The sequence below is a fragment of the Geotrypetes seraphini genome, chromosome 16 (assembly GCF_902459505.1).
Source record: "Geotrypetes seraphini chromosome 16, aGeoSer1.1, whole genome shotgun sequence".
Classification (NCBI taxonomy): Eukaryota; Metazoa; Chordata; class Amphibia; order Gymnophiona; family Dermophiidae; genus Geotrypetes; species Geotrypetes seraphini.
The window spans coordinates 30,432,419-30,456,327 of NC_047099.1; the positions used below are offsets into that span (position 1 = coordinate 30,432,419).

The 23,909-nt window shown below is 45.5% G+C and overlaps 1 protein-coding gene across 1 annotated transcript; it reads left to right on the top strand.

Annotated features, from left to right (window-relative positions):
- The first annotated feature begins 994 nt into the window (after window positions 1-994).
- On the top strand, window positions 995-20,547 carry LOC117350808 (serine protease 55-like). The gene is made up of 5 exons (XM_033925433.1): window positions 995-1,049; window positions 3,299-3,509; window positions 10,760-11,019; window positions 17,591-17,730; window positions 20,009-20,547. Exons 2-5 carry the CDS (start codon window positions 3,343-3,345, stop codon window positions 20,381-20,383), a joined length of 942 nt encoding a protein of 313 aa, XP_033781324.1. The 5' UTR covers window positions 995-1,049; window positions 3,299-3,342; the 3' UTR covers window positions 20,384-20,547.
- Window positions 20,548-23,909: the final 3,362 nt, after the last annotated feature.

Below are 23,909 nucleotides of genomic sequence, written 5' to 3' on the forward strand. Positions count from 1 at the left end.
TCCATCCAGCCTGAGCCCCATCTCTCCTTGATCCAGCATTTCCCTTCTGTGTCTGTCAGAATTACCATTCCACCTATTTTCCAGCATCACCCTTCTTTGTGTCCATCTCACCTATATCCCTATCTCACCACTTTTTCAGAATCTTCATTTGTCTCTGTCCTTGTCTTTACCCCATATTCACCATTTGCCCTTTCAATGTCTTTATCTCCCCCCCCCCCACACACACTTTTTCAGCATTACTTCTATGTCTCTATTTCACCTCCTCTTCATGTCCCCTCTGTATCTCTATCCTTATTCAGAAGGTCCTGCTTACCCTTTCTCTTCTTTGTGTCACTATCTCCATTTTCAGCTTTCCCCCTTTTTCCTTTGTTAATGCACCCTGTAGCCAGAATCTTTCCACCCTCTCTCCACTCCGGCCCAGCCCAGTATGAAATATTTCCTTTTGTTTCTCTCCCCTCTCTCTTCTCCTCCCTCACCCACGAGTCCTGCATCTGGCCCTCTCCCTTCTACCTGCACCTGGCAACACCCCCCTGCTCCGCGGCTCTCTTAAGCAACTCGTCAGCAGCGGTGATCAAGACAAGCTGCCGACATCGAGGCCTTCCCTCTACGAGTCCCACCTTTGTGGAAAAAGGAAGTTGAAACAAGCGGGACTCGCAGAGGGTAGGCCCCGACGTCAGAAGCTGCTGCTGAGTTGCCGAAGAGAGCCGCAGGTAGAAGGGAGAGGGAGATAGGAAGGCTGTAGAAGCTCCGGAGCATGACACCGAACCCGGCCAGGATGATTTCTTTTTCAGGCTGCTACTGCCGCTGCCATCCCCCACCCGAAATGACAAAAAACAGCCTAATGCCCGCGTCGGGAAATAGCCATGCTGAGCAGTGAGCTCAGCACGTACACAGATGAAAGCCTTGCTTGCTGATTGGTCCGGCGGCACGGTGGGGCGGGGCCGCCGGACCAATCAGCAAGCAAGGCTTTCATCTGTGTACGTGCTGAGCTCACTGCTCAACATGGCTATTTCCCGACGCGACGCCAGACTTGCATCGCCAGAATTTAGGTAGGTTGTTTTCATCCCCGTGGGAGTCCCGTGGGCAAGGGGGCGTCCCCGTGGGAGTCCCGTGGGTCAGGGGGGCATCCCCGTGGGAGTCCCGTGGGCCAGGGGGCGTCCCCGTGGGAGTCCCGTGGGCCAGGGGGGGAACCCGCGGGATCCCCGCGGGACCCGCGGGATCCCCGCGATCCCCGTTCCCGTGCAGACCTCTACTTGAAACTTTGTCCAGGTGATTCATCAAATTTTTAATAAAACTTGAAACTTAGGGCTCCTTTTATCAAGCTAGCGGGGGTTAGCGCGTCGGACTTTTAATCACGCGCTAAACCCCCCTCCCCCGCGGCCGGCTAAAAAAACTAACGCCTGCTCAATGCAGGCATTAGCGGCTAGCGCGGCAGGCGGTTTAGCGCGCGGTATTCTGCGCGTTATACCCCTACCGCAGCTTGATTAAAGGACCCCTGAGGGCTCCTTTTAACTAAGCTGCGATAGCGGTTTTAGCGCGCGCTAGACCCTAACGCCAGCATTGAGCTGGCGTTAGTTCTAGCCGCGTCGCACGGGTTTAGCACGCGCTAACATTCTGCGCGCGCTAAAAACACCATCGCAGCTTAGTAAAAGGAGCCCTTATTAAAAATTTGATAAGATCGCTTATCAGGATTTCTAAGCGAGTTACAATAAGAAAAGATTCAGGGGTAAAAAAAAAATAAAATAATAATAACATCAATTTTAAAACACAGATAGCAAAACTGAACGGAGCCTTTTGACTAACGGGAAACGGAAGGTTTGAGGGAATGAAATACAATTGTAAAAGTAAAAGAGAACATTTCAGGTAAGATTGGGGCAAAAGAAAAAAGATGTTTCTTTCATAGGTGGTGGGCAAAGTCTAGAAATGAAGGTCTTCAGGGTGTGAACACTTCTTTAAACAGATGCCTTTTAAATAGAACTTTCAAGCGGTCAAAATTTTTTTCTCATTTCTCAGATTAGTGGGTAATGAATTCCAATACTGAGGAGCAACAACAAAGAAGATGTCCTGACGTTTGGTATTAATCATTCTTAATGATAGAAAAGTTAGTAATCCGAGATCCGTTGATCTAATTGTACAGGAGGGTTCATAGGGAATGAGAAATCTATCATTGAATTGGAGGGGGGGGTTGTTATTAATTTTCTGATGACCCGAATAGAAGAATCATATTATAGGCCCCCTAGGGTGGGATAGTAGGCCTCACTCCTACTGGGAATGAGATGGAGGATATCATGTCTACTAAAATCGTTGGTGGTCTACATCATAAGCCGTACGGGGGATAGACATAAAGATCTCAATATGTATACTTTGGAGGAAAGGTGGGAGAGGGGAGTACGATAGACATTTTAAAAGGAAAATCCAGAGTGAGAGGGCATGGGATGAAGTTAAGAGGTGATAGGATCAGGAATAATCAAAGGAAATACTTTTTTTACAGAATGGTTGGTAGATGCATGCAATAGTCTTCCGGTAGAGATGGTGGAGACAAAGACTGTGTCTGAATTGAAGAAAGCGTGAGACAGACGTATGGGATCTCGTAGGGAGAAAAGGAGATTACAATTAATTCAGAATACAGCCGCCAAGTTGATCTTTGGAAACAAGAAATACGAACATGTGTCTTCTTTATTAAAGGCACTTCATTGGCTCCCAGTCTATTACTGCAACTATAATATGTAAAATCTTACATGGTATTTTTATACCACTGGTAGGCATTACTTTGAATTCCATGTGGTCCTTAAAATCTAGGACTTCTCAGATTTATAAATTGTCTTTCCCGTCTTTTAGAAGGTCAAAAGCCACAGGTTACATTTCTCGATCTTTTGCGTATCTATTTGCATCCATTTGGAACAAGCTTGCTGTTGAGATTAGAACATTTCCGTCCCTTCAAATCTTCAGAACATCATTAAAAACACATCTTTTTCTACATTTTGAAACTCATTAAATGAAACTTTCTACATTTTAAATAACTATTCTTATTGGAAGAAATGGTAGGTGTTAAGTTAATTTTGAATTTTATCTTCTACTCCTTCAATTTCTTTGTGTAAACCGAGTCGAGCTTCTAAATCAGAAGATGACCCGGTATGCAAATCTAAGGATTAGATTAGAGATAGTGGATGCTGTGCATGGGCAGATTAGATGGGCCATTTGGCCTTTATCTGCCATCATGTTTCTATGTCTAGTGGGCAAAAATATAGTCAGAATCCTGGGGATGGACATGTAACTGTGTAAATTTCCTCTCTTTCAGGCTGTGGATTTCGACCAGACTTTGCCCTTTCTTTTGACCGCAGTATGAACCGCAGTGCCAACCAAAGTCGGATAATTGGTGGCAGCAATGCTCAACCTGGGGAATGGCCCTGGGCTGTCAGCCTCCAGCTCTTCAACGAACCTTTCTGCGGAGGAGCCATCCTGGACGCTTGGTGGGTCCTTTCAGCTGCACACTGTTTCCAGGATCCAATGTAAGTATCTTACCTTCCTTCATCCCAATGTTCCCCAGGTTTTCTGGGGTACTTCTGTGTCCCCCCATCTTCAGTACTTCTTTAAGCCCCTGCACCTTTTATATTTTACTGGGTCTCTTTTGGTATTTTCAACTCCTTATGGGGTCCTTTTACTAAAGCCACTGCAAAAGTGGCCTTAGGTCGCCCTTATCGCTGGTCTTTTCTACACGCCAAGGCCACTTTTTTATGATTATTATTTATTTATAATTTCAACATATTTTATAAGAAAATAAACATCTTGTTATAGAACTACAGTAGGTATATTGTTACTTCACATATAAAAACAAAACAACTCCCCTCAGCTGTCTCTTTTCCAAACTGAAGAGCCCTAACCGTTTTAGTCTTTCCTCATACGAGAGGAGTTCCATCTCCTTTACCATCAAAGAAGAGCGACCAAGATGGTAAAGGGGATGGAACTCATCTCGTATGAGGAAAAACTAAAACGGTTAGGGCTCTTCAGCTTGGAAAAGAGACGGCTGAGGGGAGATATGATTGAAGTCCACAAAATCCTGAGTGGAGTAGAACGGGTACAAGTGGATCAATTTTTTACTCCGTCAAAACTTACAAAGACTAGGGGACACTCGATGAAGTTACAGGGAAATACTTTTAAAACCAATTGGAGGAAATTTTATTTTTCTCTCAGAGAAAAGTTTTAGCTCTGGAACGCGTTACCAGAGGATGTGGTAAGAGCGGATAGCGTAACTGGTTTTAAGGAAGGTTTGGACAAGTTCCTGGAGGAAAAGTCCATAGTCTGTTATTGAGAAAGACACGGGGGAAGCCACTGCTTGCCCTGTATTGGTAGCATGCCACACCTTGGGTTTTGGCCAGGTACTAGTAACCTGGACTGGCCACCGTCAGAACAGGCTTCTGGGCTTGATGGACCATTGGCCTGACCCAATAAGGCTATTCTTATGTTCTTATGAATGCTCTTTAATCCTTTCTTAGACCACCAAAAATTGAGAAGGATTTAAGCTGAAAAAGTCAGAGAAGTTGCTTTAAACAATAAGGTAAACAAATTAAGGAACAACCATAGCACTAAATCCAGGCAATTATTTTTAGCTCCAAAAAAGCCTTGAGCTGTTCTGGGAGGAAGAACACATATTTGACCTAAGTGTATTTTACTATACACTTGCACGGATAGGCAAGTAAAAACGAAGCCCCCAGGGATTTAGTTTCTTGTCTTAATGACAAAAACCGCTTTCTTCTTTCTTGTGTAGACTTAGGGCTCCTTTTACTAAGTCTGCGCTTAGCAGACGCTGCACGCTAACGCCTCCATAGAGCTGGCATTAGCATTTTCCGTGTAGCGCTAATCTTCAGCGCACGCTAAAGACGCTAGCGCACCTTGGTAAAAGGAGCCCTTACTGACGTCCTGATAGGCCCAAATCCTTTTACCGCGGAATAAATCCTTTGAGGATCGAAAATATTGCTTCCTAAATGCCTCTAGGTCTTGCTGGAAGACAAAAGATACCAAGAGTGTTGTTCTTATAGAGGCACAGTACTCCCCCGAAATTCACAGGGGGTTCCGTTCCAGGAACCCCCCTCCCCCCCCCCCCGCGAATTTTGAAAAACTGCAAATGCGGTTTTTCGCCTGTCAAGAGGCAGGAGAGGGCAGCTGGAGCACCAGCGGGTGAAGAAAATCACTCGCGGTCTACTCCGACCGCCTCTTCCTGTAGTAAAGTTGGGCTGCGTGTCAAAGCAGCTCCTGATTGGTGTAGCCCAACTTTACTACAGGAAGAGGCGGTCAGAGCAGACCGCGAATGAGCGAGTCTGTGATTTGCGAACCGCAAATTTGCGGGGGGGGGGGGGATACTTTATCTGAAATAGACTCTTCCAGGATGGCAGATAAGTTTTGTAAATCAAGTTGAGAGATTTGGGCATTCTGTCTTTCCAAAGCTTCTTGAGGTTGCTTAGTATTACAAGGTAGGCAGTATATCTTGCCAAGACCACTTTTGACGCGGCTGGAAATAGGCCGATTTCCCAATTTCTGGGAATTAATGGCCGCGCGCCAATTGCGCTATTAGCGCATGGGCCATTAAAAATATTACCGCATAAGCCAGCAGCGTAGTGAGGGTGAGTGGCGCCCAAGGCGATGGTGCCTCTCCCCCACCTCTCCTCCGCCCCCCTCTTTTTCCTGACCCACCCCTGCCACGCGCTCCCTCCCTTTCTCTTCCCGGGGAAATAAAACAGGTGCGAGGGAAGGGTTGCATGCGTGCGGAGGAGAGAGGAGGACGGGTACCGGCGCTCGGAGCGGACCGCCCAGCCCCCACTCTTACTATGCCACTGTTTACCTCTACCCATTTTGTAGGTATAAAAGGCTAGATTCTATAAATGGCAACATTGTAGGCCTAGCTCATCGTGGTTGTCAATCAGTCGCTAGGTGTCCTATATAGACTCCCGCTTAACGGCACTTAGGCATGATTAGGCACCCAAGAGGTAGGTGCCAGTACATTAGGACAGGTTTTACTGTGCCTGGTTTGCTGCCACCTAACTGAGATGCCAAGGAATGGCTAAGTCAACCACACCTATTCTTTGCCCCTAACCACGTCTACTTTTCAGGGTGACCTGTCAAAAGCGCGCTGGACATTGGCACGCCGACAATCCTGCCCCGACAACTGCGCGCAGGACAAATACACGCTGCCGCTTCCGCTGCTTTCAGGCCTTCCCCTTTGAGCTCTGAGTGGGGGGGGGGGTGGGAGGAGGAACCTCCCCACTTCATTAAGAAATCCTTATGCTCCTGCTGGGGGTGGTGGTGGTAGTGGGGTTGTGGAATGGGGGAACCCCCTTGCACTTAAAATGCCCAAAGAGCAAAAATGGGATTGAGAACGGGAGTTTTCAGTGTACTGGGTGATTCCCCCCCCCCCCACAAAGGGAGTGCGAGGAGTTCTAAGTGTAGTAGGGGGCTTCCCCCCCAAACCTCCCCTCAGAACGCAAACGGGAAGGCCTCAAACCGGCGGAAGCAGTGGTGCGCATTTGTCCTCCGTGCAAATGTCGGGGTGGGATTGTCGGCGCGCCAATGACCTGCGCGCTTTTGTCGGTGTACCATTTTTCAGATAGGTGTCAGAGGGCGCCTCGACTTAGGGGGTCACTAGGCGACCTAAGAATTCAGCTCCAAACTCTTAATTGGTGATTTGTATGTTTGGGGTTTTTTTTTTTTTGATTGGCTGAAAACTGGCACAGTCAATTACCACGTCAATTAAGCTAATTTTTTTTTTTTTTAAGTTGTGCGATGATTCCAAAGTTAAGCGTCTCTGGCCATCCTTGTACAGAACTTGGCTGTAAGGGCTCACACGCTAGTCCCTCACTAATCAGTTAGCATGTGCTAACACGTCCCCCTTCCCAAATAGTTAAAAATATTTTTTAGCACTTGGTGTGCATGTGGAGATTGGCCATTCTACCATAGGATGCCAACCACATGTCCTGCGGTAACCCTTTTCAGTGTGAGGCGTGCTACTGCCTATCGCAGTTTATTATTACCCAGAGAGTGGTAGAAATCTGGAACGCTCTTCCAGAGGCTGTTATAGGGGGAAACACCCTTCAGGGATTCAAGAAAAGGTTGGATAAGTTCCTACTGGAACAGAACCTACGCAAGTAAGGCTAGACTCAAATAGGGCACTGGTTTTTGACCTAAAGGCCGCCGCAGGCATGATGGACCACTGTTCTGACCCGGAAGCGTCAAATCTTATGTTTTTATGACCTTTAGGCTTGCTACGTAGGCTTTTGTGGTATTTTCAGGCCCTGCTAGTGTAGTGCCTGCTTATCTGTTGCGAAGAATGGTACCAGCTTCTGTGAGGGAATCAAATGCATCTACAGGCAAAACAAAACAATCGTTCCACACAAACGCCAAGGACCATCGGCAAATAGTTAACTACACTGTATAGCTTCTTTGAAGTATACTGATTTTTCCTTCCCTCTTGTTTTTCCCTTGAACATAAGAACATAAGCAGTGCCTCCGCTGGGTCAGACCCGAGGTCCATCGTGCCCAGCAGTCCGCTCACATGGCGGCCCAACAGGTCCAGGACCTGTGCAGTAATCCTCTATCTATACCCCTCTATCCCTTTTCCAGCAGGAAATTGTCCAATCCTTTCTTAAACCCCAGTACCGTACTCTGCCCTATTACATCCTCTGGAAGCGCATTCCAGGTGTCCACCACGCGTTGGGTAAAGAAGAACTTTCTGGTATTCTTTTTGAACTTTCAACTTTTCCGAATGCCCTCTTGTTCTTTTATTTTTTGAAAGTTTGAAGAATCTGTCCCTCTCTACTCTCTCTATGCCCTTCATGATCTTGTAAGTCTCTATCATATCCCCTCTAAGTCTCCTCTTCTCCAGGGAAAAGAGTCCCAGTTTCTCCAATCTTTATCTATCTATCTCTCTCTCTTTCTCTCTCTCTCTTTCTCTCTATTTCTGTGTCTCTCCCTTTCTCTCTCTCTTTCTTTCTCTCTCTCTCTGTCTCTCTTTCTCTCTCTCTTTCTGTCCCTCTCTACTCTCTCTATGCCCTTCATGATCTTGTAAGTCTCTATGATATCCCCTCTAAGTCTCCTCTTCTCCAGGGAAAAGGGACCCGGTTTCTCCAATCTTTCTCTATATCTCTCTCTTTCTTTCTATATCTCTCTCTCTCTATTTCTCTCTGTCTCTCTTTCTGTCCCTCTCTACTCTCTCTATGCCCTTCATGATCTTGTAAGTCTCTATCATATCCCCTCTAAGTCTCCTCTTCTCCAGGGAAAAGAGACCCAGTTTCTCCAATCTCTCAGCATATGAAAGGTTTTCCATCCCCTTTATCAGACGCGTCGCTCTCCTCTGAACCCTCTCGAGTAACGCCATGTCCTTCTTAAGGTACGGTGACCTTGAACGTCTTATTTACTATCAAACAAACTGTATTTCCTCCCCCTTCATCTCCTTGTGTTTCATGGGTCTGTAGTGTTACTCATTAGTCTTGTAAGACTTAGTTTTGTCACTTGTTGTATTGTTCCCTAAATTTTATAATTTTAGTAATATGTACATCGCTTAGAATTCTGATTAAGCGATCGATCAAATCTTTATCAAACTTGAAACTTACCCATAAGGAGTTTAGGCCGTTTTCAAATATCTGGATAAACTGGCAAAATGGGACACTTGTTTATAGCCTGTTTTGTAAAACACACAAATTAATTCATTTATTCAATTTTCTATACTGTTCTCCCGAGGGAGCTCGGAAAGGTTTACGTGAATTTATTCAGATACTGAAGCATTTTTTCCCTGTCTGTCCCTGCGGGCTCACAATCTGTCAAAGGACCTGGTCCAATGGGGGTATTAAGTGACAGCAGCATGATTTGAACCCACAACCTCAGGGTGCTGAGGCTGTACTTTTAACCACTACACTTTTCCACCTGCTCTGCAGATAGTGTAGATATGTACCAAATGCTAGGCTTGCATCCACGTAGTTTAGAGAATAGGGGAATAGATCACAACTTTGCCTCAGTTCCAAACTATCCTTCTCTTTTACTAGGGGAAGGGGTAAAACGCGGACCTGACGGACCTGACGGACCTCGCGGATCTAAACCCGTACGGCCTTAAAAATCGGAGGTCCGTGTCGGTCCGTGTCCGTGGCGCTTGTAGTTTCTGTCGCTGACAGACCTTGATGAGATTTTAGCGCTGACGGATTCGTCTCAGCATAGGGAGGGAAAAGTGTTAGGATCCGTCAGCGCTAAAAATCTCTTCGAGGTCTGTCAAAGCCAGAGACTCGTGCTGGAGCGGCAGAGCAGAAGCCAAGGGGAAGGAGTAAAACGCGGACCTGACGGACCTGGCAAATCTAAACCCGTAAGGCCTTAAAAATTGGAGGTCCGTGTCGGTCCGTGTCCGTGGCGCTTGTAGTTTCTGTCGCTGACAGACCTTGATGAGATTTTAGCGCTGACGGATCCGTCTCAGCATAGGGAGGGAAAAGTGTTAGGATCCGTCAGCGCTAAAAATCTCTTCGAGGTCTGTCAGAGCCAGAGACTAGTGCTGGAGTTTGGAGACTTCTTTTCCATAACGCACGTCCAAAACCTATGTCCCCGCTCTCTTGGCTTCTGCTCTGCCGCTCCAGCACTAATCTCTGGCTCTGACAGACCTCGAAGAGATTTTTAGCGCTGACGGATCCTAACACTTTTCCCTCCCTATGCTGAGACGGATCCGTCAGCGCTAAAATCTCATCAAGGTCTGTCAGCGACAGAAACTACAAGCGCCACGGACACGGACCGACACGGACCTCAGATTTTTAAGGCCGTACGGGTTTAGATCCGCGAGGTCCGTCAGGTCCGTGAGATCCGCGTTTTACCCCTTCCCTTTTACTAGGCCTTAGCAGACATTTCTACTGTGGCCCGGCGCGCTAAATGCTCCGACGCTAATCTGACGCTCATGGTGAGTGTCACAGCAGCGTCGGAGCATGTGGTGCCTCGGGTCATAAGAACAGCCTTACTGGGGTCAGACCAATGGTCCATCAAGCCCTGTAGCCCGTTCTCACGGTGGCCAATCCGGGTCACTAGTACCTGGCCAAAACCCAAGGAGTAGCAACATTCCAGAATCTCAAAGAATAGTAAGATTCCGGAATGCCAAAGAGCAACAACATTCCATGCTACCAATCCAGAGCAAGCAGTGGCTTCCCCCGTGTCTTTCTCAATAACAGACTATGGACTTTTCCTCCAGGAACTTGTCCAAACCTTTACCTCTGCTGCACCTTAGTAAAAGGGGGCCTAGGCGACTGGGAATACCTGTGCATAGTCCATATGTGCAAACATTTGGCGCGTGTACATTTTGGACCAGACTCTATATATGGCGCTCAAAATTGCGCGTATGTTTTAATTGGGTAATGAGACAATTAGTGCTATTAATTAGGCACTAACAGCCAGTTGTCAGCCTTAATTGGCAAAACTTTGGACTGACGCACGCATCTTGCAAAGCGCAGTGCGCACATCAATCCTTTAGGGCAAAACTGAAAAGGGGGTGTGGCCGTGGGAGGAGCAAGGGCGGGTCAGGGTGTTCACTAGAGAGGTGTGCAGAGTTATGTCATTTTTGGGGGGGCGGGACTGCGCTCAATTTATATGCCATGATTTACACCGGTTTTCAGCTGATGTATAGGTCCACGCCTAACAGTTGGGCGCGGATGCTGCGCTAGCAGTTCCTACGTTCTTGCGTTAACATCAAGATCTCCCTAATGGAAGCTGGTCCTGAGAGGGTCTGTGCTGTGTCCTCTGTGCTCAGTTATAGGTCCAAGAACATGAGAGTCGAAGTTGGCGCGACCATTCTTAGCCAAAATAAGGAGATGATGGAGGTGCAGAAGGTTGTCGTCCATTCGAAATACACCTCCTGGAACGACAACAATGACATCGCCCTGTTGCTGCTTTCCACGCCCATAACTTTCAATCTGATGAAGATGCCCATTTGCCTCCCACCTACACCAAAATTCAAACACAAAGACTGGCATACATGTTACGTCGTTGGATGGGGCACAGTAGTGGCCAGTGAGTAATAATAATCAGGATCACTTTATTTTTATATAATAATAATGCACTATCATTGATCACCTAAAAATATTTTATAAGTCTCAAAATATGTTCAATTCATGAATATGACTTATACAAAGTGAACATTCAGACCCACAACTTTATCCCGGTGAACAAAGATCACGGAGTAGCTGTGCAGAGAGACCATCATAATGTTCACAGTCTCACCCACCAGAACCAGTACAGAGCATACAATAAACCAAATCTGTGTAGGGGGGTCGGTGAATCTGTTTGCATGTTGTTGTAACTTTAAGGAGGTGCCCGGAGCAGCTGTTGATTGTTTCCCACCATAAACCAAGATAAGTTATTACAGTTTTTTTCTACATAGATTTGGTTTATTGTATGCTCTGTACTGGTTCTGGTGGGTGAGACTGTGAACATTATGATGGTCTCTCTGCACAGCTACTCCGTGATCTTTGTTCACTGGGATCTTTGTTCACTGTGGGTCTGAATGTTCACTTTGTATAAGTCATATTCATGAATTGAACATATTTTGAGACTTATAAAATATTTTTAGGTGATCAATGATAGTGCATATATTACATATCACCTTTGATAATTTGATTACCCTCGTTTTTTTGAGTTATATAATAATAATAACAGTTTATATACCGCAGGACCATGAAGTTCTATGCGGTTTACAATGATTAGAAATGCTACAGATGAGTTTCTGGAAGTCAATTTGGGGACAAATAAATCTTATTCTTGAATCATCTATCCCCTTGTCATATGAGGCGATAATACGTGGTACTCTACTTCATGTCAAACCTACTTTAGACAAATTTAAAAATCGCCTTTTCATGATATTAACAGGAATAGGGGTTCAACTGATTACCCATAATTGGAAAAATCATGATAGGATTCATTTTACTATTTGGTGGGTAACTGTGTGTACCACGTACAAATATGAAAAGATGATGGCAGAACGTTTTGGGAATAATAAGTCTTTTAAAGATATATGGAGTCCATTGACTAATTTTATTGTATTATAATTAAGGTCATGTTTCTTTCTTTTTTCATTACATTCATTACACATCCAGGAAGGGTGGGTGGGGTGGGTGGGTGGGGTGGGTGGGCCCTAGCTTGCACGCCCTTTTATGCCTCCCTCCAAAACGCGCAAGGAAACGCCTCCTGTTCTCTCCATGACATCATGCTTTCTTGGGTGGTTCTTAGGAGCATGCTCTCCAGAATGTTCCTCAGTTGTAACCTAGACAACAGATCTCAGAAGCACACTATACACCTCTCTTTTTGGTTTTTTTGTTGCATCTTTACTGACGTTTATGAGTGCAGGCAGTCCCCAGGTTAAGAACGAGTTATGTTTTTAAAGCTGTTCTTAAGTCGGATTTGTATGTAACTCAGAACTTGTAGATTTTAAGATTCTTCCTGCTTACCTCTGCTCCCAGCTGACAAAAGGGCCAACTGTCCCTACCAGTGTTCCCTCTAAGGTACAGCATGCAAAACCACACACTGTTCTTAATGTGACCATGCATCATTCCTGAATCTGCTGCAGGAGAAGCGGAGGAGTCTAGGCCACTGGAAATACTGCTCAGCGAAATCAAATGAAGCTGCAAGCGCGTTCTTAAGTACGAGTCGTACACAAATTGGACGTCTGTAACTCGGGGACTGCCTGTATTGTAATTTTATGTATAACAATTTTTATTGAAAGAATCAAATAATCAGTACAATAGGATAATACAAAAATACATTCAATACAATAAGAATTACAATAAATTTCATACAAATTTAAATCATTCTTTCAAATTTAATTTCCATATGAATTAATTCAATCTTATCTACACCCCCCTTAATTCCATCCCCTACCCACTATCTTCCCCTAAATGAAATCCCTCACCCTGGACGAAAGTTGACAAAAATAAAGAATTAAAATAAATAACTGGAATGTAATTAGTAAACCTAATTTTCATAATAAATCATTGATAACCAATGATAACGTATTTTTGGTGAAAAATTCTGAATATAAGGATCCCAAACCTCCATAAAAAGACGAGTTTTTTTAGGCGAACCTCGAACCTCCCAACTCTCAAATAAAAATAAGCGATGTAATTGATTCCTCCAATGCCAAAAACTTGGAGATTCTTTCTGCAACCAAAATTGCATAATACATTTATGCCCAATCATACAGGCTTTCTGAAATAAAAGACATTTTAGTTGGCCAAAAAAACCCACAAGCTGATGCTTTACCAAAAATTATTCCCCTAGGACAACCCACTATCGAATTACCCCATAAAGAACCCAAAAATAATAGGATGGCAGACCAAAATGAGTTGACCAAGGGACACAACCAAAAAGCATGAGATAATGTGCCAGGATCTTTATTACATTTAATACAAATTGGAGTATCTATTAAATTCGAAAAGCTTGAATTTGGGAAAAATAAGCCCTATGCAAAACTCTATAAGTACATTCTCTCCAAACACACCATTTTATAATCTTTGGTAGTCTATTAATAGATTGAGTAAAATCAAGAAGAGAAATCTGAATTCCCAACTCCTCATTCCAATTTTGTAGAATTTTATCTTATGTACGGGGAGGTAATATATTCCGCCACCACTTGTGTAATAAAGAAACTGAAATAGGCACATCATCACATTGATTAAAAAGAGAAATAATTCTGTCATGAACTCCACAAGAAAAATTCAATCTCTTCAATTTATTAATATAATTTACCAATTGCATATAATGATCCAGGACCCCCTCCCATTACAATAGAAAGGTCAGGAAAACTCTTAATCTTCCCAGTTTCATCCAATACTGTACTGTAATTTTTATTTATATTAGTGTAACTTGTGAAGAGCAGTGTTTCTCAACTCGGTCTCGGTGTACCCCCTTGCCAGTCAGGATTTCAGGATATCCACAATGAATATCCATAAACTTGATTTGCATACACTGTCTCCATTAGGGTTACCAGAAGTCTGGATTTCCCCGGACATGTCTTCCTTTTCGAGGACATGTCCAGGGGTCCGGACAGCTTTGTCCAGGTTTTGAAAAGCTTCCAGCTAGCAGCGGCATCAGGACGGCATCTGCGCATGCGCGAATTCAACACGGTGCACGTGTGCGATGTCATCACACCACCCCAGCCCATGCGCAGATGCCCTCCCGACAAGCGAAGAGGTTGAAGGGGCGGGGCCGGGGTCGGAACAAGGCGTGACTCGGGCGGAATGGGGCTAGACCAGGCAGAACTGGGGGAGCCGGGGGGGGGAGGGGGGACAGGGCCATGGGTCCAAATTTTCATTCCGGAAAATCTGGTAACCCTAGCCTCCATCGTATGCAAATTTCTTTCATGCCTATTCGTTGCAGGTATCCTGAAAACCCGACTGGCCAGAGGGTACGCCAGGACCGAGTTGAGAAACACTGGTGTAGATGCCGTTGTATTCAATCCATTCCTCAGGGGCCACCTGGCCAGTCGGGTTTTCAGGATAACCACCATAGAAACATAGAAACATAGAAAGATGACGGCAGAAAAGGGCCACAGCCCATCAAGTCTGCCCACTCTATTGACCCACCCCATTGAGTCTGAGTGCTAGTGACCTAGTTCCTTAACTTGACCCTCGTAGGGATCCCACGTGGATGTCCCATTTATTCTTAAAGTCGAGCACGCTGGTGGCCTTGATCACCTGCACCGGAAGTTTGTTCCAGTGATCTACCACCCTTTCCGTGAAGAAATACTTCCTGGTGTCACCACTAAATTTCCCCCCTCTGAGTTTGAGCGGGTGCCCCCTTGTGACCGAGGGTCCCTTGGGAAAGAATATATCGTTTTCCACCTTGACACGACCAGTGACGTACTTAAATGTCTCAATCATGTCATTTAAGTACGTCACTGGTCGTGTCAAGGTGGAAAATATGGATGACAGAGACTTTGAAAGCCCGACTGGCCAGGTGGTCCCTGAGGACTGGGTTGAATACCACTGGTGTAGAGAACCTGTTTCAACTGGAGGCATCTAAATGCAGGGACAATCTTTTCCTTCAAATGCTATGTGTATGGCAAATCACCCTTCCAAAAAATGATGAATTTGGGAAATATTCTCTTCCTTTACTTTTTTTTGCTGGTTTTCTCAAGATGGTAAAAGGGATGGAACTCCTCTCGTACGAGGAAAGACTAAAACGGTTAGGGCTCTTCAGCTTGGAAAAGAGACGGCTGATGAGAGATATGATTGAAGTTGCCAGAGGATGTGGTAAGAGCAGATAGTGTAGCTGGTTTTAAGAAAGGTTTGGACAAGTTCCTGGAGGAAACGTCCATAGTCTGTTATTGAGAAAGACACGGGGGAAGCCACTGCTTGCCCTGGATCGGTAGCATGGAATGTTGTTGCTCTTTGGCATTCCGGAATCTTGCTACTCTTTGAGATTCTGGAATGTTGCTATTCCTTGGGTTTTGGCCAGGTACTAATGACCTGAATTGGTCACTGTGAGAACGGGCTACTGGGCTTGATGGACCCTGTAGGGCTTGATGGACCCACTGGACTTGATGACCCTGTAGGGCTCTTCTTATGCTCTTATGTGTGCCAAGTATAGGACAATGAAGCCATTGTAACATCACTGATGGGGTTGGCTCTGAGGCACTGTGGCATTATGACATCACAACCTCAGCTCAGGAATGTGGCTCTCTTTGGGGGTTCCAGAATCTTGCTATTCTTTGAGATGATGGAATGTTGCTACTCCTTGGGTTTTGGCCAGACACTAGTGACCTGGATTGGCCACCGTGAGAACGGGCTACTGGACTTGATGGACCATTGGTCTGACCCAGTAAGGCTATTCTTATGTTCTTCTTATGATTATTATAGGGAAAGATGACCTCAAGTGCTCGCGGCTGTCTGATTTTAGGACTTGTCTAGTCAGAACAGCCACTTGCGAGCTATCATTAGTCTCTTATATCCCCCTACTCTTTCAACATTTTTTTATTTTCTTAAATATTGGTTTTTATATTTGGATTAATAATAATCATATCCATTCCAATCACTATTAAGGGACAAAAAGCATGTTAAAGCCTTCAGTGCACTTAGCTTTATGTCCAAATATGCCGCTGGCGCTTTCTGCTCCCGGCTTTAGTGACCGGAAAATTGCTCAGCTGTTGCTTACAACAGTGTTCTTCAACCACCGGTCCATGGACCAGTGCCGGTCCACAGAAATTTCCTGCCGGTCCACAGGGCCAGCATGTGCATCAGGCCCAAAATAGTGTTCTTCAACCGCCGGTCCACGGCGCGATCGATGCGGCGTTATCTTCGAGCCAGCTCCCTCTTCCTCACTGATTCAGTGCACAAAGCCACGGGCAGTGGTTCCTACGGGCGTCTTGCTCCTGCACCGGAAGCCTTCTCTCCGACGTTGCAACGTCAGAGGGAAGGCTTCCAGATGAGGCACAGGACGTGCAAGGTGCAATTAGTACTATTATGGGAGCGGGGTCTGGGGTGGAGATTGGGTAGAGATGGGCGGGGTCTGGCCCAGTGTTCTTCAACCGCTGATCCACGGTGCGAACGATGCGGCGTTATCTTCGAGCCAGCTCCCTCTTCCTCACTGATTCAGTGCACAAAGCCACGGGCAGTGGTTCCTACGGGCGTCTTGCTCCTGCACCGGAAGCCTTCTCTCCGACGTTGCAACGTCAGAGGGAAGGCTTCCAGATGAGGCACGGGACGTGCAAGGTGCAATTAGTACTATTATGGGGGCGGGGTCTAGGGTGGAGATTGGGTAGAGATGGGCGGGGTCTGGCCCACGACTTAGCCCCGTGTTCTTCAACCGCCGGTCCACGGACCGATGCCGGTCCACAGAATAATTATTTTATTTCTCCCGGTCCATAGGTGTAAAAAGGTTGAAAAACACTGGCTTATAACTTCCGGCTGCTTTAGATGGTAAATAGCTCAACGGAGCGTCCCCGTTTCACTCAATTAAGCGCTTCCTCATGATTATATTTCATTATCTTTCCCCATAATAATCAGAATAACAATAAGAATAATTAACACCTTTAAAAAAAAAATAGCAAAAAAAAAAAAAGGTAAAGGAAGAGAATATTTCCCAAATTCATCATTTTTTGGAAGGATGATTAATCTAAATGCAAGGAACCAAATAACACTAACCCCCCTCCCCCCCTCTTCTATTCAACTGCGCAGTTTGTAGCGCAGAGAGCCGTGTTGAATGGCCCGCGCCGCTCTCGACGCTCATAGGAACTCTATGAGCGTCGGGAGCAGCGCGGCTCCCCGCGCTAGAAACTGCCAGCGCAGTTTAATCGAAGAAACCCTGAGAAAATCTCAGAAGCAAAGGTCCCTGCGCTCACGATCTTAAATCCTTCCTGGTGTGCAATGATTGGGACTCCTTCCCGCCAGGGACTTGGAGTGCCTGCTTCTGAGTATCTCCGGCTCTTGCCGACCCGGGAAACGGAAGATCTGAGCCCGGACTGAAATGCGGTATGCAGCGTTGCCACTGTCCCAGTTCCATCTTTTGACATTTCTAAAATAATATGGAGGGGAGCGTTTACTTTTAGTCAGTAAATTATAAATGTTTTGGTGGGTTTCTTTGTTTTCAGGCCGAGCAAAAGCTACCAAACACCTACAGAAGGTGGAGATGGCCCTCATAAAACAGAGTCTATGTAAGAAGTGGTACCCCACATTAACAAGCAACATGCTGTGTGCGGGTTATGAAGAAGGAGGACGTGACTCTTGCCAGGTTACATTTTACTTATGATAATACAGTTTGAGATATCTGAATGTCTCTAACAGGGCCTTATGCGATCAGAATTAAGGACTTAAATGTGGGGAGTGTGTGGCACCCTGAGGTTGTGGGTTCAAATCCCACACTGCTTCTTGTGACCCTGGGCAAGTCACTTACTTCCCCCCCCCCATTACCCCAGGTACATTAGGTAGAGTGTGAGCCCACCAGGACAGAGAGGGGAAAATGTTTGAGTACCTGAATGTAAACCACTTAGGCTATAAGTGGTATTTAAATTCTAAAATAATTAAATACATGATTGCTGAGGGAGGGAGTATGATAGAAACATTCATACATCTTAAAGATATAAATAATGCACAGGAAAAAAAACCTGTTCTTAGTGACAAGAAATTTTTGGATAGACTCACGAGCAGTACTTTTTTTTCCCCCCCAGGAAAACAGGGTACCTGTACCAGGATTGCCAACTTACTCCAGATTCGCCTGACAAGATTAATCCAGTCCTAGGCTTATCCCACTGCATGCTGGGATTTGTAGTCTTGCTTTTCTCAGGGCATACAATTTGGAAATCAGAACTACAAGTCCTTGCATACAATGGGGGTGAAACATGGCTTTGTTCTTTAAGACAGTGGTCCCCAACCCTGTCCTGCAGGACCACCGGCCAATCGGGTTTTCAGGCTAGCCCTAATGAATATGCATGGAGCAGATTTGCATGCCTTCACTTCCATTATATGCAAATTTCTCTTATGCATATTCATTAGGGCTAGCCTGAAAACCCGATTGGCCTGGTGGTCCTCCAGGACAGGGTTGGGGACCACTGCTTTAGGACTGCAGTACTAATTACCTCTGCCATTAAAAAAAAAAGGCCTGCTTGTAACAATGGGATATTTCTTCACACAAAGGATGATGGAAACTTGGAAGGGGGTTTTTGGGGAAATGAAGAAAAAAAGAGCCCAGGTTAGGCAAAGGAGATACTTAGGGGCCCTTTTACTAAGCTGAGCTAAAAAGCGGCCTTCACCTTTTTAGCAGGCACTGTGGCAACCCGCTAATTTTGAAATTAGTGTGTGGTCATTAGCACATGAGTTCTTACCGTCACTTATTTTGTAGGCAGTAAGGGCTCCCGTGCTCATCCTGAGCTAATTGATCAACCTGTGCCAATGCCCACATGTTAACCGGTGACCTCCCTGCCTCCAAACATGTCCCCACGCTAAAAAAATAAAATGGTATTTTTTGTAGTGTGCGGGTGCCGACCACTTTGGGCGAATCTCTTCAAGAAAAGGTGGTTAATAAATCCCGATACGTAAAATCAAATCTGCATGGCTCGTGAGCGCCCCCGCTAGCGCTGTTTTGAAGCGGCAGGAAGCATGCATCGGTGCTTACTGCAGCTTAGTAAAAGGGTCCCTTAGTTGTGAAGAACTGGTGGAAACGCAAGGGGTGAACTGGGGGGGGGGGTCTGCGGCATTGCGCCAGGAAATATACCCAGCAGAACGTAGATGGGCTTTATGAGCCATCTCTGTTCTGCATATCTGAGTTAGTTTGTGTGTGTGTGTGTAAAAGCATAGACAGGGACTGATTTTTTATCTGGCCGCGCTAGCGGGGTTAGCGAGTCGGACATTTCGTCACGCGCTAACCCCCGCGGCCGGCTAAAAAACTAACGCCTGCTCAATGCAGGCGTTAGTGGCTAGCACGGCAGACAGTATGACGCGCGGTATTACGCACGATAAACCCCCCCACCGCAGCTTGATAAAAGGACCCCTAAGTTCTAGCTGTGTTTTATAGGGTTCACAGTCATAAGCGCGCGGGGCAAACGCCCGCCGACATTTGAGAGCGGACAATTGAGCGCAAGAATTCGGTGCGCCCCTCTAAAAGCTTATTTTAAAGGGCTCTGATGGGGGATGGGGTGGGGGGAACCCCCCCCCCCACTTTACTTACTAGTGTTGGCGCTACCGTTGGGGATGGTTTTGGGGGGTTGTAACCCCCCATTATACAGAAAACTTAACTTTTCCCTGAAAAAATAGGTAAAAAGTTAAGTTTTCTGTATAATGTGGGGGGTTACACCCCCCACACCCCCCCAACACGGCAGCGCGAACAGTATTAAGTAAAGTGGGGGGGGGGGGGGGTTCCCCCCACACACCCCCTGTCGGGACCCTTAAAAATAAGCTTTTAGAGCGGCGCGCTGAAGTCTTGCTCTCAAATGTCGGTGCGCGTTTGTCTCGCGCGCTTTTGTCCCGTCACCGTTTTATAGCGCGCTGACGATTTCTTTCCTTCTCCCCCACAGGGCGACAGCGGCGGGCCCCTGATGTGCAAGTACTGGAAAACCAATTTCTGGTACGAGGTGGGGATCGTAAGCTGGGGAAAGGGCTGCGCGCAGAAGCGGCGCCCTGGAGTCTACACTCGAGTCTCCAAATACGTGAAATGGATCATAGATATGACGGCCGAATTAGGGAAGCCGTATATCCCGGACGAAGAGCGTGAGGAACCCTTTTTTGGCGTTTCTTACATCACCACCTCCAAACCTTACTCAAACTTCACTACCGCCATGTCTCCTAGCACCACCTTCACCCCCTCATCTGTCAGATCCACTGGCAGCTCCTCCAGTAGTCTCCCCTTTCTTACCTACCATGTCCTGCTCACAAAACGCCAGGACACCTAACATGAGCCCTGCTGCCAACACAATTACCCTTACAGATGCCCTTGTCACCACGAATCGACACTACTATCTGCCCTCCACACAGTGGCACTGCCCCCACAATATTCCACTGCCAACTACACTTAGCCGCTACAGCGGATTCTTGTGCTTTTTCTGGTTCCCCTATCTTGAGCTACTGTTGCATATTAACAATTTGCATCTCTCTCTCTATATATATAAGAATAAAGAAAACTGATATTATTGCAAACCCAGTGTCGGTTTTCAGATAAAGTGTCTATCGGCCTCTTTTACAAAGCCGCGTGGCAACAGCCCCGAAGCCCTTCAAAACTCTACGGGCTTCAGGACCGGCTTTGTAAAAGAGGTCCTATGTGTTGTAAAGTTAACTATTTTTTTAATTAAATGAGCTTTGATATTCCACCATTAGCACATAAGGACAGCAAAGCGATGTACGTTAAGAAGTAAATTAAATGAGAGGAGAAATCAAAAAGTGAGGGACGAGAAAGGAAGCAAATGATGGTGGAAGTAGCGGGGAGAGAGGACGGTGAAATGGGGAGATGTAGCAAAAGGTTGAGGGGGGGGGTCGGGAAAGAGGGCAGGGAGGATTGACGAAAATATCGAGAGACCATCCAAGATGCCGTTACCCGAAGGCCAACTGGAACAGATTTCGGGGAAAAAAAAGAGTTCACAGCCGATAAGAGGCAAAGGCAGAGTCCCCTGAATATGTCAAGACAAACTTGAGATGGGTTGGAGAAGATCATCCTCAGATAAAGGAAGGTTGTGGTTTGATCTGTATTTGTCAGGTTTACTAAATAGCTCGAAGAGAGAAAAGCCCTGCGTACCTGAATGAAGATCTTACATTTATTTGTTTGCGTGTATTACGCATTTAAGCCAGGGATGTCCAACGACGGTCCTCGAAGGCCGCATTCCAGTCCAGGTTTTCAGGGTTTCCTCAATGAATTTGCATGAGATCTATTTGCGTTGTACTACTTCCATTGTATGCAAATACATAGTAACACTAATGCGTCCATAGACTATAATGGATGCGTTAGTGTTTAATCCGTGCTAATGTTTAACGCACGCTAAGTCGGCTAGCGCACCTTAATAAAAGGGCCTCATAGTAAATGACGGCAGATAAAGACCTGAACGGTCCAACCAGTTATACCCATTAAAAATACATGATTAAATTAACTTGTCTCTTCTTTGATATTTCTGGGTCGTAGACTGTAAAGTCCACCTGGTATTGTCCTAGGTTCCAACTGATGAAGTTGCCATCTAATCAATCCATTGTGACATCACTGCTGAGGTTGGCTCTTAGGCATTGGTGGAATGAGGCATTATGACATCACAATCTCAGCTCTGGAATGTTGCTACTCTTTGGGTTTCTGCCAGGTAACATGATAAATGGCGGCAGATAAAGACCTGAACGGTCCATTCAGTCTGCCCATAAGTTATACTCATTAAAAATACATAATTAGATTAACTTGTCTCTTCTTTGATATTTCTGGGCCGTAGACTGTTAAGTCTAGTATTGTCCTAGGCTCCAAATGCTGAAGTTGCCGTCCAAGCTCACTCCAGCCTATCCAACCATCCCGTTGTTTGCAGGACATCTACCATAAAATCTGGCCAGTAACATCCTCCTGTTCAAGTTAGTGGAGTTCCCATTGATGCCCTCCCCAGCCCAATCCTACACCAAATCATCACATATGGGACACAGACCGTGCAAGTCTGCCCAGTGCCGGCCTTAGCTCTTTAATTTACATTCTTCGCGTTCTAATTAGAGATCCTCTTCTAATTAGAGATCCACGAGGGGCCATTGAAAGTTCTCAGCCCAACCAAGAAGAGAATGATGTGGAGGCATGAAACTTACAAGTTATTCCACACTTTGTCGACACTTTTCGTTTCAGTGATTTGAAATAAAATGAAAGGTGTCAAGAAAAAGTGTGGAATAACTTGGGACCTGGGTTGGCCACTGTTGGAAACAGGAGGCTGGGTTTGACGGACCCTGGGCCTGTCCCAGCATGGCAATTCTTAAATTCATAGCTCTACATCATTCTCTTCTTGGTTGAGCGGAGAACTTATCAGCGGCCCCTCATAGTTCTCATGCATATTCATTTGGGAAATCCTGAAAACCTGACCTGGCGAGGGCTGAGGTTGGATGCCCCCGATTTAAAATGATTCATCAAAGATAACTTTGATTAGGATAGAGAGCTAAAAAAGCAACATGGCAGATGATCAAGGAGAGCAAAGGTGATGGCAACAAACAGAAGATCAACCAGAAGAAAATAATTCTAAAAAGCTTTATTTCTGCGGAAGTCACGTGACACAGATGCAAGGGCTCAGAGAGAGCTATGGTCACTAACATGAAAGAAGTAACTTAATACCCCGATATGAATTGTGTAACTGAAAACCTGTTTATTAAAACCAACAAGCAATTTGTTGCGTACAAATAGACCCCTTGATCAACATGTCTTCCTCATGGGGGTCCCATGATCCGGTGGTGTCAAAGGACACGCCACAAATTTGCTGTAAGCTACTGCATGTAGAGCTCCCCGTTATCTCAATCTAGGACCATAAATAATGATGACACCATAGTTATCTGGTGGAAATTAACATTAGCTGAGCCAGGTCACCAATGTTTGATATTATGGAGATAGGTAGAAGGAAGGGGTTAAAGAAATAGGCTGGGAGAGAAAGAACAGGGAATATAGTGTATGGCTGTTAGGCATTGGTGGAATGAGGCATTATGACGTCACAATCTCAGCTCTGGAAAGTTGCTACTCTGGGTTTCTTCCAGGTAATTGGGACCTGCGTTGGCCACTGTTGGAAACAGGATGGTGGGCTTGATGGACCTTCAGTCTGTCCCAGTATGGCAGCTCTTATGTTCTTATGGTTATATATAGTCCACAATGAAATAAAACAAGTGCTCACAATTACCAGAAGAAGGTATCCAAGAATGGCTCATTATGAGTATGAGCTAAATTCCATTAATAGCTGGACTTGCTCCTCCCAAAAGAACTGTAACTGAGAAGGACCATAGAAGTAGGAGTGATCATTATATATAAAAAAAAGAAAATCATGCCTTTGCAAGAATATTGCAATTGAAACTTATGAGCTCTCTTATATCTAAGACCTGTTGACAACGGTTAAGGAACCGTCTAGTTCTGGTCTGGGTAGAATGAGCAACATCAAGAAATATAGAAATTTTCCCGCCAAGCAAATTAGAATTGTTAACTCTAAAACATAATCAAAGTGCTGACAAATAAAAAATTGCATGTTTTCTTTAAGAACTTATAAAATAAGAGGTACATGATCGAAACGAAAATACGTTTAAAAACCCGCCTAAATCGGCACTTGGATGATCAAAAAGACAGGTTGTCCAAGTAGCGATAATCGAAACGGGGTTTAGACGTATCTAGAGGCAGCTTAGGCTGTGCACCCAGAGTGAAAAGGGGCGTTTTTGAAGGAGTGATTAGGGTGGAAAGTGGGCGGTATGTGGGCCGACTAAATTTAGTCGTCTAGCAGCAATAAT

Excerpts from the sequence above, each read along its gene's own strand:
- LOC117350808 (XM_033925433.1), top strand. The coding sequence starts at position 3,343 with ATGAACCGCAGTGCCAACCAAAGTCGGATAATTGGTGGCAGCAATGCT. Across the intron at positions 11,020-17,590 it reads ATGGGGCACAGTAGTGGCCA|GCCGAGCAAAAGCTACCAAA; the intron begins GTGAGTAATAAT and ends CTTTGTTTTCAG. Across the intron at positions 17,731-20,008 it reads GAGGACGTGACTCTTGCCAG|GGCGACAGCGGCGGGCCCCT; the intron begins GTTACATTTTAC and ends TCTCCCCCACAG.